Raw genomic sequence first — 15,825 nt, forward strand, 5'->3', positions numbered from 1 at the left:
AGTGAGGTGTTAGAAAGTGTGGCTGCCCTCTTTGTTTTGTCTCTTTGACACAACTGCTTGCCCTTTCACTCTCCAAATGAGTTGAAGCAGGATAAGGCCCTCACCATATGTAGCTGCCCAATCTTAGACTTCTCAGTCTCCAGAACTGTAGCCAAAATAAAACTCTTTCTTTTATTAATTACCCAGTTTCAGACTAAGATGAACTGCCTACTAATGGGTTCAGGATTATTTTTCTGGGGTGATGAAAATATTCTAAAATTGATTTATGGTGATGATTACAATTCTGTTAATACACTAAAAAGCACACTGAAAGGCTGGGGTTATAGCTCAGTGGTAGAGCACTTGCCTAACGTGTGGGGTACTGGGTTCGATTTTCAGCACCACATATAAATAACTGAATAAAATAAAAGTCCATCAACATCTAAAAAAATATTTTTTAAAAAAGCACATTGAATTGTATACTTTAAATAGAAGAACCACATAATTGGTGAATTACACCTTGAAAAAAGCTCTTAATGTACTCCACTTTTTTTTAATTTAAATATTTATTTTTTAGTTGTAGATGGACACAATACCTTTATTTTATTTCTTATGTGGTGCTGAGGATCGAACCCAGGGCCTCACATGTGCTAGGGGAGCGCTCTACCACTGAGCCACAACTCCAGCCCCCCACTTTTATAAAAGAAAACCACCACCACCAACAGTGCTTATAGCAATAACTTCTAGTACTGGCTTGTGCCACAGCTATGACTTCTCCAAGGGTTCTTGCAAGGAAGGAAGTATGTCTTTTTTGCAGACAAAGGACACTAACCTTTCAAAGGCTAATAGCTAGGTTAGTTCTACATTAAGAATTAAGGGGGGCTGGGAATGTGGCTCAAGCGGTAGTGCGCTCGCCTGGCATGCGTGCGGCCCGGGTTCGATCCTCAGCACCACATACAAACAAAGATGTTTGTCCGCCGAAAACTAAAACAATAAATATTTAAAAGTTTAAAAAAAAAAAAAAAGAATTAAGAATGCTGCTGATTAAAACTGCTGCATTACCATAAGCTATGTCATGATGATCATCGTGACTACCATGGGGAAAAAAAAATAGAAAACACAGCATTACAAGGCTATATCCAGACTATTATCAAAACAAAACCAGAAAATAACAAGTATTTGAAAAAATACAGAGAAATTGGAGCCCAGGTGCACTGCTGGTGTATGTGATATGGAAAAGAGTATGGTAACTCCTCAAAAAATTAAACATAGAATTAACGTGTAATGCAGCAATCCCACTTCTGGGTATATACCCAAAAGAACTGAAAGCAGGGACTTGAGTTATTTGCACATAGTACCACAGCCAAAATGTGGAAGTAAACCAAGTGTTCATCAACATATGAATGGCTAAACAAAATATGATATATACTAACAATGGAATATTATTTATTCTTAAAAAGGAATGGAATTCTGACACCTACTACAAGAAGAATGAACCTTGAAAATATTATTATTTAGAGATGTGGCTCAGTGGTACAGCACTTGCCTAGCATGCACAAGGCCCTAGGTTTTTAACTCCCAACATTACAATCAATCAATATCAGACATAAAAGAAAAAATAGTGTCTGATTCTAGAATAGACAAATACACAGAGACAGAAAGAAGAATGGTGTTTGCCAACCCTAGGGGAATGGCAATAGAGTTAGTATTTAATGTGGACAGAATTTCAGTTTTGCAAAATGAAGAGAGTTCTGGAAATAGATGGTGGTAATGATTGCACACAATATGAATATATTTAATGCCACGAACTGTACATGTGAAAAATGGTTAAAAATGGTAAATTTTGTTATATTTTTTACCACAACTGGGGGGAAAAAAGCCTGAACTAGCAATTATGGAATAGAAAATTTCCAATTAGGATGAAATGTGAACATATTTCAAAGACACTACTCCCCATAAAGTATCTACTAGATTCTGATCATCCTCAAAGAGGGGCACAGCCCAAGGTGCAGACCAGCCGCACAAGCCTCCTTGATGACTCCCAGCAGGCAGAGTCCAGGCACTGCTGGATCCCACATGGCCGTTCTCTCACACTCATCCATTGGGCTCTGTGTACTGAATCCCAGAAAACCTTTATTGTTATTGAGCAACACACAGCCTCCTACCTAATAGTTGCTTTCACTTTCAAACAGGTACTCAATAACTATCCATTGGTTAATTTTTTTCTACCACTACCATGTTATAAAAATTGACTGTCCTGCCTATACCTAAAATTTTAAGAAGAAAATTTGAAAGGGCACTGGATTAGGAATGGGAAGATTTTAAAGCATAACTAGGTTCTATCTCAAGATGTTTGAGACCCTGATCCTTCACCAGTCTTTGTGTGCACAGTCTTGTGCATAAAATGGGGACAATGGCCTGACTACACTGGTAAGGAGCTCACCTGGGATTCACTGTGTCATGCCATGTTCTTGGAAACTCTCAACTTTTAGCCAAATGAAACTAGTCAACCAGCCTGTCTCTGTTCCCCTGTCAACAAATGACATTCACATCTAGTCACAGGCCTTTCAAACCAGTCTCAAAAGGTCAGATGAACCTTTTGAGTGGTTTGAAAGTGATAGCAACTATTAGGTAGGAGGCTGTGTGTTGCTCAATAACAATAAAGGTTTTCTGGGACTCAGAAAGTCTCTCTAGATGCCAAATGAATCCTCATGGGGAAAAATAAGAGAAGAGCCCAGGGATGGATGCAGGATCATGTCTCTATGCGGCATTGGCAGGACCCGTGTACATGGAGGCAGAGCATTACATTAATAAAGCCATCATGTAGGGGCCCAACCTACTCCCAAAGAATAACAGCTCACCTACTTCCTGCCTCAGCACCCAACAACTACCAGGATTGTGCTAAGTGAGCCTATGCCTTCCCAGGTCAATCTCACTTTCTCTTCTTAGGACCACATGGGTATAAAGGCTGATTCTCAGAGTTGACAGAAGATGGCCCTCCCAGGACAGACAGAACAACTGACTAATTGGGCAATGATGTAAATCAAAACCACCACAATGAAACACCACTTCATATCCATTAGGGTAGCTAAAAATCAAACAAATAGATAAAACAAAAAATAACAATAGTAAGGATGTAAAAAAACTGGAACCATCCTGCACCACTAGTAAGAATATAAACTGCTACAGCTGCTGTGAAAAACAGGATGGTAGTTCCTTAAAAAGTTAACTATAGGGGTTGGGGTCGTGGCTCAGTGGTAGAGTGCTTGCCTAGCACATGCGAGGCACTGAGTTTGATCCTCAGCACCACATAAAAAAACAACCACATAAAATAAAGTTTGAAAAAAAGGTTAAGTACAGAATTACCACAAAATACAGTGAGTCCACTCATGGTATATACCTGAAAAAAAAAACATGGATCAAGCAGATATTTGTATATTCATGTTCATTGCAGCATTTTTAACAATTGCCAAAAGGTAGAAACAATCAAATATCCAACAACAGACGAATGCCCAAACAGAATGTGGTGTACATATACAAGGAAATATTAATTCATTAAAAAATGAAATTCTGACATATGCTGCAATATGTATTAACTCTTAAAACATTTTGCTAAGGAAAATAAGCTGGATACAAAAGGAGAAATGTATGAGTCCCCTTATACAACATACTTAGAATAAGTAAATTTGTACAGGCTAAAAATAAAATAGAGGTTATCAGTGGCTATGTAGAGGTAGAAATCAGGAGCTACTGCCTAATGGGTTCTATTTGGAGTGATGAAATTTTTCTGGAAACAGTGGTGGTGGGTACACAACATCATATCTACACTTAATGTTACTAAACTGTTTAAAAATGATTAAAATGAGACTAGGAATGAAACCAACATATGACCCAGCTATATCACTCCTCAGTATTTATCCAGAGAATTAAAGTCAGCATACTATAGCAATAAATACATACTCATATTTATAGCAATGTAATTCACATTAGCCAAATCATGGAACCAGCCTAGGTATCCACTGACAGATGAATTAAGAAAATACGGCATATAGAGATGGACATCATTGTCCTCAGTACATGTATGCAGACACAAATGGTGTGAATCTACATTGTGTACAACCAGAGATATGAAAATTGTGCTCTATATATGTAATATGAATTGAAATGCATTCTGCATATGACAAATTAGAATAAATTTTAAAAACAAAGAAAATGGGGCTTTCCCCTGGATCTGCTATTAAAAAAAATATGGCATATGTATACACAATGGAGTTTTATTCAGACATGAAGAGTGAAATTATGTCATTTGCAGGAAAATGAATGAAACTTGGAGCATTGTGTTAAGCAAAATAAGACAGACTTAGAAAGTCAAGCATTGTATGTTTTCTCTCACATGTGGGAGCTAGAGGGAAAAATAAAAGTCAGGAAGGATCTTGTGAAAATAGAAGGGAGACTAGTAGAGAAGTGGAAAGGAACCAGGGGAAGGGAAGAGGAGAAATCTGCAACCTGGGCTAGGGATATAGGTGAGTTGGTAGAGTATTTGCCTCGTGTGCACAAGGCCCTGGGTTCAATCCCCAGAAAGAAAGAAAAAAAGAAAAGAAATTAATGAATAAATAAATCTGCAACCTATGTAAGGAAAATTTTTAAACACTACTGAAGAATGCTTAGAGTGAGCTTGAACAAATGGAATTACTCCTTGTGCTTGGGTAGGACTCAACAATATAAAGATGTCAGCTCTTCCCAAGTTAATGTATAAACTCAATATAACCCCCCCAAAAATACCAGTAAGATAACAGGCAAGTTGATAATGAAATTCATAGGGAAAAAAACAAAAATTTGAGACTACCTAGGAAAACAGTGGAAAGTAAAAAATTCTAAGAGGGGATTAAACTTCCCAGATATTAAAATATATTATATAAAACCTTAATAATTTGACCCATCGTACTGCTGCATGCATAGACAGAGACTAGGTTAAGAATTAAAACTCAAGCACTCATTTGTTATGACTTGGATTTGGTTCAAGTGTGTCTCCCAAAGGTTCATGTGCTGAAGAATTGGTTCTCAGTACAGCAACACTGAGAGACGGTAGAACCTTGTGGTAGGTATATCCTCAGAAGAGGTTAATGTAATTCTTGTAAGACACTGGTTAGTTTCTGAGAAAGCAGGTTATTAAAAAAAAAAAAAAAAAAGGGCAAGACCCATCCGTGAGTCTCTACTGTACGTAAGAATAAGTTACAAATGAATTAGGGATCTAATGGTGTGTGTGTGTGTGGGGGGGGGGGGGGAGGATTGAAACCTTACTAATACCAAAGGAAACATGGGCAAACTTCTTTTTAATATTAGTATAAGAAAAGCCTTTCTCAGTATGATTTGAAATTCAAATATACTAAAATATTAATAAATTAGATTGTATAAACCAGGTGCTGTGGCACACACCTATAATCCCAGTGACTCTAGAAGAGGAAATAGGAGGATGGCAAGTTTGAGGCCAGCCTCAGCTACTCAGTGAGGCCCTAAGCAACTTAGTGAGACCCTGTCTCAAAATAAAAAGGGCAGGGGATGTAGCTCAGTGTGAAAGTGTCACTGGGTTCAATCCCCAGCACCAAAAAGAAAGTTTAGCTACATAAACAATTTTTAAATTTGTATGTAACAAAAATCAGGAAAAAGACAATTGACAAACTGGCAGAAAATACTCACTACATGTACTGTAGACAAGGGACTAATATCCATAACATTATAAATGGTTCTTAAAAATTGAGGGACATAAGCTGGGGTTGTGACTCAGAGGCAGACACTTGCCTAGCATGCATGACGCACTGGGTTCGATCCTCAGCACCACATTAAAAACAATAATAATAAAATAAAGATTGTATCCACCTATAAATAAAAAAATAAATATTAAAAAAAATTGAGGGACATAGTATTATTTACAATAGCCAAAAGAAGCAATCCAGTGTCTATCAGCAGACTAACAGCTAAAAGAAATGTGGTATATACACAAAATGAAATATTATTCATCCCAAAAAATGGAAGTAATTCTGACATATGTTATAACATGGGGGAACTCTGGAGACATTACATAAAGTGAAACAAGTCAATTCCAGAAAGACAAAAACTATATAATTCCACCTGTATGAAGTAGCCAGAGTACAGTCAAAATCATAGAAACAAAGTAGAATGGTGGTTGACAGCAAATGGGGGCAATAGAGCTGTTTTTAAAAATTACTAAGGAAGAGCTGGAGTTCAGTCATACAGCACATACCTAGCATTCATGAGGCTCCAAGATCAATCCTCAGCACTGCCAAAAAGAAAAAGAAAAAATAGCACTGAGGAAGGCTTCCATGAATAAATATAGGATGATTTTCAAAACACACTGTTAAGTGGGAAAAAAACAAAACTGTATAGCATGCTGCCCTTCATAGAAGAAAGAAGATATAAGAAAATACACAACTATGTGTGCAAATTGAAACTCAGAATAATTTATATACTAAAGTGTGCTATACAGGTAGGTAGAAAAGAGGTTGAAAAAAAAGAAGAAGAAAAAGAGGACAGTGAGCACAGTGTGATAAGATGAGGAGAAAGACACTTTTGTGCATAGCTCAAACTTTCAGAACCATTCGTGGTTCAGACCCCAAAAATAAGTAATTAAAATCAACTATGATGTAGGGGAAACCTAATAAGGAATATAAACATTAACAATGAACCCAACTGTACTCTAATTAACTTAACAAAACAGAAGAGAGTAAGAAAGAAAATAACTAATCTAAGTAACTGGAAAACAGTATCTTGACTGGATACTGTTAGACTAAAGACAAAAAGATTTCATGGTTATGGCTGAGGAAAAAAACAAAACAAAATGAGGCTAGAACACCTTTTGGTGACTTTATAAAATGAGAGCTCAAAAAAACAACAACAAACTAGGAGTGGTGGCGCATACCTGTAATCCCAGTGGCTTGGGAGGCCGAGGCAGGAGGATCAAGAGTCCCAAGCCCGGGACTGGGTCTGTGGCTCAGCAGTAGAGCATTCTCCTAGCATGTGCGAGGCCCTGGGTTTGATCCTCAGGACCACATAAAAATAAATAAAATAAAGATATTGTGTCCAACTACAATTAAAAAATAAATATTAAAAAAATAGAGTTCAAAGATACTCAGTAAGATTCTGACTCTTAATAAAATACAAAATAGGGCCCAGGATGTGGCTCAGTGGTTGAGTGCCCCTGTGTTCAATACCCAGTACCCCCCCCCCAAAAAAAAAACAATAATGAAGGCCCATTGATAGGAGACAGAAGTTTTAAGATCTACTTCAGATCTTAAATAGCCAAGGCAGAAGCAGTAAGCAATAAAATAATAATAATGGATCATAACTCAGAGAATAAAATTAATATCTATGGTACATTATGATAAAAGTAAATAATCAAATAAATTTTTAAAAGAGAATAGACAGCTCTTCCATTATAGATTTTCAATTCATAAATGTAGCAGGAAAAAAAGAATGGCTAATTAATCACATTTAGACAAACACCAAAAGATTCACAAATGAATGCTAAAGTCAGTGGGCACGAATTTGAGGAAAATCAAAATTTGTATCTTCTCAAATTATCTTCCTCAAGATAATTATTAATTAGAAAAGGAATAACTTTAGCATAGAAACATGGCAGACACCAACTAAACCAAGTGATCAAGGTAAATATCACATATAATAAGATATATCAATATCTTGGACTCCTTTATTGAGATTCACATAAGACACAAAAACAATGTTTCTGATATTTTAGCCAAAAATGCATATCCTGACTCCAATTCTGAAAAACACAGAACAAACCTAAATTGAGCGACATTAGACAAAATAACTGAATCAGTTCAATCCCCAGCACTCCTCAAAGTAAATATCTGATCAGTATTCTTTAAAAATATCAAGGCCAAGGGACCAAGGATGTGGCTCAGTGGTAGAGTGCTTGCCTAGCATGGCATGAGGTCCTGGGTTCAGTCCCAGCAAAAAACAAACAAATGTATCAAGGCCAAGAAAGGACAGAGGAAATGTTATGGACTATAGGATACTTAGGAGAAATAACTAAATGCAACACAGGATCTTGGTCAGAATCTCGAATGAAAACAAAGCCTGGCAGAAAAACCGGTGAAACTTGAATCATATCTGTAGTCTAGTTAACATTATATCAAAGTTGGTTTCTTGTTCTTGATAATTGCACTATAAACATAAACATCAGGAACTGAGGTTGTGGTTCAGTGGTAGAGGGCTTTATATGAGGCACTGGTTCAATTCTCAGCACCACATATAAATAAATGAATAAAATAAAAGTTCATTAACAACCGAAAAAAATTTTTTTAAAAAACATAAGCATCAGGGGAAATCGGGATGAGAGACATAAGGGTGTTCTGATTATTGCTCTAAATTTAAAATTCATTTAAAATACAAAAACTTAAAAGAAATAACCATTTGAGATTACACATTTATCATCCTGAGGATGATGATGTATTTATTATTCACCATGAACCCCCAGAGGAGCTTTAAAAAAAAAAAATCCAGTTGCAGTAGTGCATACCTGTAATCCCAGTACTCAGGAGACCAAGAGGATTGCAAGTTTGCAAGTTTGAGGCCAGCCTCGAACACTTAGTGAGACCTTCTCAGAATAAAAAATAAAAAGGGCTGAGGGTGTAGCTCAGTGGTAAAGCACCCCTGACTCAATACCTAGTACCAAAACCAAATAAACAAAACCCAGCTATAATAGAAGATGAGGAAGAAAATTCAAGTTACCAGAACTGTTTTGGATTTCAGATTTCCTTTGATTTTGGAATATTTGCATATACATGAGATATCTTGGGCATGAGATGTAAGTCTAAACACAAAATTCATTTTTTTCATATACATCTCATACACATAGCCTAAAGATCATTTTATACAATATGTTTAATAATTAGATACATGAAACAAAGTTCTATGGTGTGGAATTTTCCACTTGTGGAGTCACGACTGCACTCGGTTTCAGATTTTAGAGTATTTCAGATTTTTAAGATTAGTGGTGTTCAACCTGTAGTAATTTCTCAGATTCTCAGCCCAGCAGTTGCATTTTTCCCAGATCAGCATTTTAAGCTCACAAGTATTCAAACTCTTTATAGTTTCCATGAGTATAGTTTAGGGAATAGATTCCATGGCCTAATAACACATAATAACAAACAACACTTTGAGCAACTCAGCATCCTGATCCAGAGCCATAAGCAGTAACATTTCCTGGTCTGTTCTGGCCCAGATGTCTGGAAGCTTAAGTCTTAAGCTCAGTTGTGGCAAGACCTACCTGTGTGACTGGCTTGGCATAGATGCCCCTAAGTCTCCTCTACTGTTTCCTCTACTTTGTCTCCTCTACTGTGGACTAGATAAGGATTCTGCAAGCTATTCAGTCCGCTGCTTTCTTTGCACATGAAAATTACATAAAAAGTCTACAAAATTCAAATCCAGTATTCATAAATAAAATTTCTGTAAAAACACAGCCACTCTTATGTATTGTCTTTGACTGTATTCAAACTACAACAGAGTTGGAGTATGGCCCCCAAAGCCTAAAATACTATTAAAAGTAGAGTTATGATATTTACAACATATAATAACACAATCTTATTTATAAAACGTTTGCTAACCTCTGGATAAGACAGTTCTAAGGCCATTCATTCACAGTAATGAATCACACAGAAGGAATCTTAGCCGCACGCAATCCGAATATCCCACTTATGAACCGTAATAACCCAGGAACTTAAGAATGATGGTGGCCCCAGAAGTCAACTGTGCTGACATCTGGGACTGTTGGGTGAGGTCTGTCTAATCCGGATCTGACTCCTCCGAGGGGCAGTGCAGCGGGATGGTCAAAATTCTCAGTTGGAGACATGCTGACCAATTAGGTGACTTTAAGCACATCATTTCACCTTCCCTCGGCCTCAATGTCCACCCTTGTAAATAGCACTAACAAGAGCACTCACCTCGCAGAGCTATTGTGAAGGTGAGTGAAAGGACGAGAGGAAAGGGTTAGCTCCCGGCTTTGCACCCAGCAGACGCAGAATCAATGGTGGCTCCTACTGTTGTCACTGTGACTCCCGAGGCCAGAAGCCATCACCTCAGAGAACTGGCGAGGGCTGTGAGGAGGCCCGCGGGGCAGACAGTGAACCCTGTCTCTTTCTTTCAGCTTCCCGGCCTCGGTTTCCCCAACTGTGGCTCGGGGAATGCCAGAGAAGACCCCAGAGTCTTCAAGTGACTCCACCTCGCGCCAGCAGCCTCTGTGGCCAGGCCTCTGGCTCACGAGAGCGGCACCCCTACACCGGGACCGCCCCCCCAACCTGCTGCCCAGAAACTCACCAGATGTCTCCAGGCAACAGCTCCTCCGCCGACCCCCGTGCCGGCCGGCAGCGCGCCTGACAACAAGACGAACTCCCATTGGCTCGGTTGCCGGCCCTGCCAACCAATCAACGTTGGCGCACGCGCCGCTCGCCCTCCCGGCTCACTGAGGCCCAGTAGAAGGCGCCCCTCCAATCCGCGGGTTCAGCGTCTAGGACCGGGGGAGAGGAGCTGGTTGGTTTTGGAGCGTATCTCTTAGTCCTTGAACTTCAGGAGGTCAGAGCTCCAGCTCGCGGTCGGACTCCTTCACTTGTAGTAATTGTAGTACTTGTAGCACTTGTAAGATTGTGTGATTATGTGTTGTAAATATTATAACTCTACTTTTAATAGTATTTTAGTATTCACTTGTAGTACTTGCCCTGAGCAGTGGCTAAATAAGGGACTGCGTATTCTTGTTTTGAGCCGGGATAGGCGCTCTTAAGGCAGTGGAAACTTAGGGAACACTTAGACCGAAATAAGGGTGGCAAAGCATTCCCATTTTTTCCGAAAATTAAAAAAAAAAAAAAAAAAAAAAAAAGACGCCCCAAAGGCACAAATTATTGAAACATGGGGCGGAGTTGGGGAGGGAATAACAAGACCCGTGAAATGAACGGGGTTGGGGGTGAGAGCGAACAGGAAAGGACACTGTCCGAATTGGAGCTGATAAAACGGTCCAGAGTTGAAGAGTTTCTAACGGGGGCCTCAGATTAGGAGACGTTACACTCTTGGATATAAATAATAAAGCGTTTTAGGGAAGTGCTTCACACTGTGGTCAAATTCATAGGGTCTGGCAAGGATGATTTAAATAAGAATGAATGTTATGGGTTTCTTTTTGACCTTATTTAAAGACAAAAAAATAATATATAACTTTTAAAACCAAGGACAATAAAACCGTGCTGAATAACTCAGAGTCAGTTCAATATACAAAAGCTCGACTGATATTCTAGGAGGATCGAAAATTATTGAGTCATCAATCTTTGACTTTAAGAAAAGTGTAGCCTGCCACACAGCAGGTGGAGGTGTGAGGGGAGTGGGCAGAGCTGAAACGGGTGGTTTCAAAGTTGTATGGGTAATATGCATCTTTGATCCACCTCTCAACCGAAAGTTGTATTTTGAAAGATGCGTTCCCACCCTTAGATAAAGGGTGGGAAGGGCAGTTACAGCAGCAGGGAGCTGCATGACCAGGGTCCAAAGATAAAAAAAAAAAAAAAGGCACTACAGGGCAGCACAGTATTACTAGGAGGCAAAGGTCAGGGCCAATGTGGGGCAGGACCAGTCCATAAAAGCCAGCAGATGATATCACTCTTACACAGTGGTGTTAATGTTTAATATTGGAGACTGATATGGCCATGTTATGATCCTGCTGAGAGTTAGACCCCAATTCCATCTTCAGGCACTGCAACTATTCATTCACATTCAGCCCACAAAAAAATCCTTGAGCCACTCTGGGAAAAGGTACACCCATGAAACACCTTGGCAGAAGAAAGGTATGCAGAAACAACTGGGACAAGCCAGGGGAAGGAACTGCAAGATGTAGTTTTAAATGAGAGGCCTCAGCAGTGTTTAGGTACAAATACAGCAAGGGCAGTCATATTCCGTTGGAAACTCACCTTATTAACATGTAGACTGCATAGAATGAGTTTCAATTTGATATTTCACAAAAGGATCACCAAACATTTAACTGTGCAGGGAAATAGCATCCACCAGTGCATAGAACATCTGGAAAGCTACTTAGATGGAGGCTTCCTTTGGGTTTCTATACTTGCTTGTACACACTCTGAAATGCAAAGGGCATAATATGGTATGTTGATGGGGGAAAGGGACATTCATTCAGTTTCCAGTGGCAGATATTGAATTTCCAGTTGGCATGTTGGGACATGATTCACAAAGTGCATACCTTCAGCGAATTCTTAGCAAGACCCTAACAGAGAGTGTCACCTTTTTAGAATAACTAGAGAAGCTTTCGGAAGTCTAGCCAGCCCTGTCCCCCAACTGAACAGGGTTTTTGTGGACAGGGAACAGCCCAGGCTACCCCAAACAGAGAACAAGAGCCTCAGGATATCAGCAGAGTATACTGGAAGTTTCAGGACAGATTAGCTGCATCCATGTCTCCACTTATTTGCACATGGGTATAGAGAAGAGAACCTGGAGGCTGAGCCACCCACCCAAAGAATTCAGCACTGTAAATATATTAAACAGCAGCCCTGAAGACGGAAACATCCTACCTCCATGTTCCCTGGTACCCCTCCTTATAAAACAAATCACCTGCCTAGGGAAGCCAAGGGTTGCCAGGGAGGGAAGTAGGGAGGTAAAGAACTCATGTTTGAATGATCTCTTCATTTATTTGACATGACATGGAGAAGAGAAGGATTGTGAGGTCAGCAGTGATTTTGTATGAAGGGTTTCCGAAGCTGGTATCCACTAGGCCTTGACTGCCAGGATGATTCCATGGAAGGGACAGCAAGCTTGCAGGTGCTCTAGATCCTTAGTACCAATCATAAAAATGTCACAACTGTCCCATCCTTGCCAATTTGCCAGGGCTCCAAGGGGTAAAAGCGGATAATTATCCTTTGGGAAACAGAGGAAAGGATGTCAGCTTCTTGGCAAAAAAAAAAAAAATCACTTTGCAAGACACCTACCAGGCGCTCCTTCGTCAGCCCATGAAGTATTTACCAGCCTGCTCATCCAAGTTAATGATCTTCTCCTGGTCCCAAACAGGATAATGGGACTATCAAGTACAAGATGATGGCTGCACATCAGCATTGCCCACCCAAGACAGACACAATACCATGGCCTCAGTGGGTATGCTATGTGCTCATTTGAGTCTGCCAGTTTGTGGGCTCAGAGGGACAGTCTTCCCTCCTAAATGCAGGCTGCATGGGGTATGCTCAAGGCATCAGGCACTTCTCTTTTCTCAAAGTCTGACTCAGGGTCAGGCACAGGGTGACCATAAAGTCCGTGGAATAACTGAATGTGCCCTTTTCACAGAGATGACAGGAAATTCTTGGTGAAGAGCACCAGGGATGGAGACAGGTTGGCAGGGGATGGGTGGTTGGCAGCAGGTGACAGCCTCAGTTTCCCCATCTGCCAAGTCAGCAAAATTCAGTCATCTGTCTCATGGGATGGCAGGTCGTCACCAGGGGGTCAGGGCTTGTACAGATCAAATGGGATCATGTGTGTTGAGTTCCTGGCACACTGTAGGCATCTAATTTATTGTTAGAGTTATTCTGTCTCCCCAGTCTGAGAATCTGAACACCCACCAGGAGCAGCTGTTCCTCACCAGCCTCCCTAAGTCAACAAGGGCTTCATTTTGGAAGGTCCTTTCAAGTTTCTCATGCCCTTAGTTCCTCACAGACATAGACTTGGCTTGGGAATATTTTTCACTCAGCAGGAAATCTTAACCTTATCACAGTGTTCCAGGTTTGGGTGGTAGGGCCTTCTTGTGGGGAAGAGAGGTCATTTAACCTTCCCCTTTCTGCTCACAGAAGAGGAAGCTGGAAAGTGGAGATGGTTCATTTCCAGTTTTGTCTTAGATTCCCCCACCTTTGAGGGACCCAAAACTGGGTGTCTAGACATCTAGATCAGTGCTCTTTTCACTACTCTATCACACCTCCCCCAATTTCACTTGGGACCTGGTGGGGCTGATGTTTCATAGTCTGAGGACATACCCAGATTTTCTTCTGATCAGCCTAGAAAAGATTTTTTTTTCTAAGAGAATTAGACTCCCTGACTTCTTCAAAGTAATAATGTCCTCCTACTTTGCCTGGTGCCAAGGCAGGTGCAGGGTATAGGCCATCTCAATGACTCTTGCAATGCCTCCTGGGGAGTGGTTAAAAGAGAGACTTCCAAGTGGACAGATGGAAACACTGTTCTAGCATCCATGCCTTCTGAGGTCTCACAGTGTGAAAATAAAGCACAATGAAAACAACAACAAGAGAGCTTTCCAAAATGGGTTCAGTAGTTCATTAAAGGAAGCAGGACTTGTGTACTTTTGAAATCATTATCAAAAATTGGAAGTTAGGTTGCCTCCACCCTTTGATTGTGGATATCTGAAATGATCTGAACTCTGAACCACAGGAAAATTCCATTATGTCCAGAGATTTAAAATGCATATTAAGAGATTATTGGGGGGCTGGGGTTGTGGCTCAGCAAGGCCCTGGGTTCGATCCTCAGCACCACATAAAAATAAATAAATAAAGGTATTGTGTTCCACTACAACTGAAAAATAAATTTTAAAAAAGAGATTATTGGATTAATTTTATGAAATTTTTTTTTTACTAAATATGCATTTTCTTTCTTTATCTTCTAACTGCTCAGACATGCCTGTTCTTTCTCAAAGAAGATTCCTACCAAGGAATTTTTACTGCTCTGTAAATATGGAACATAGCTTGCCCATATAAAATTCAACTTTCCCTCCCTGCCTCAGAAAACTGGTTCAAAGCTGTCTCCCCAGCTGCAATTCTTAGGATTACAAATAATGTTTTTTTTACAATTTCTGAGTTTGATTGGTCAACAGCAAGAACCACTGCATACCCAAAACTAATCCCATTTTACCATCACGGTTAACACAGACCCATCAACAGGAAGGAGGGGTGAAGAGGCTCAGGACTCCTGGGCAAGGCAAGGAATGTAATTTCCCCCCTCTTTATGTAGGGCCCCTATCACTGCCTCAGGTTGGAAGCAGTTCTAAATGGGTTCTTTCATTACCACAACGCACCTGTCCTGGCCTAGGGCCAGCTCCTTGGTAAGGAACTCGAAGAAACTGGCGCTGTGGCCGCGGTTCTCCTCTGCAGTGCCCACCACGCCAATGGAGGAGACAATCAGCTGGGCACAGGGCTCTGTAGATCCACACAGCGCCATGGTAAGACCGGCCCGCACCGTCACATTCACACGCTACAGGGGACACGGAAGTTTCACCTGAATCTGAGGCAACTGGACTAGAGCTGGGGACCTGGGCTTTCGAAAGCCGAGATGCGGAGAGTGTATGGGGTCAGTTACTCTAGGCAAGGGCCTGGATTCGCGTCGGGGTAAGGAACGAAGGAGAAAAGCGACTATGAGAAGCGGGACCCGCGGGTTCATGGGCATAGAAGGTCAGAGTTGGCGGGCAATGAAGGGTCCCTGAGGAGAAGAGTCCTAATCACTGTGAGGAGGCGAAGAGTGGACAGACCCTGACCCCTAGTCTGCCAACCTTCCCTCGAACCTGCTCCAACCCTCGCTCACGTTCTCAGGTTTGCCCAGAATGGTGGCAGCGGTCGCGCAGAGCCGCTTCTCCAGCCCCGCCGGCACGCGATTGAACGGCAAGTTGGTGTCCAGCTCAATCGTGGGCATGTTCCTCAGGAGAAGGAGATCAAGAGGCGGAAAGATGCGCTGAGTGGAGTTCGAACTTCTCCAGGGTAAGTAAAACAGAGAGCAGGGACGAGGCGTCACAGCAACTAGGCTCATCGTTGGCTGGCCAGAGATTCATCGGTCCCG

General features: G+C 40.8%; 2 protein-coding genes across 11 annotated transcripts in view; both read right to left on the reverse strand.

The window, feature by feature from the left end:
• The window catches only part of Cabin1 (calcineurin binding protein 1), a 138,226-nt gene extending 127,773 nt beyond the window's left edge, over window positions 1–10,453 (reverse strand). For 2 of the 10 annotated variants that reach the window (XM_048785046.1, XM_048785045.1), the window contains exon 1: window positions 10,336–10,449. The gene's annotated coding sequence lies outside the window, so the exon portion shown is untranslated. The other 8 variants (XM_048785048.1, XM_015500320.2, XM_048785047.1 and 5 more) reach the window with 7 other exon arrangements.
• A 2,217-nt stretch (window positions 10,454–12,670) lies between these two features.
• Window positions 12,671–15,825, reverse strand: LOC107154662 (D-dopachrome decarboxylase-like). Its single transcript, XM_015500325.2, has 3 exons — window positions 15,574–15,825; window positions 15,071–15,246; window positions 12,671–12,921 (listed from the first exon to the last, which is right to left on the reverse strand). The coding sequence occupies exons 1-3, from the start codon at window positions 15,793–15,795 to the stop codon at window positions 12,849–12,851; spliced, it is 471 nt and encodes a 156-aa protein (XP_015355811.1). The 5' UTR covers window positions 15,796–15,825; the 3' UTR covers window positions 12,671–12,848.

This window comes from Marmota marmota, unplaced genomic scaffold, assembly GCF_001458135.2.
Source record: "Marmota marmota marmota unplaced genomic scaffold, marMar, whole genome shotgun sequence".
Lineage (NCBI taxonomy): Eukaryota > Metazoa > Chordata > Mammalia > Rodentia > Sciuridae > Marmota > Marmota marmota.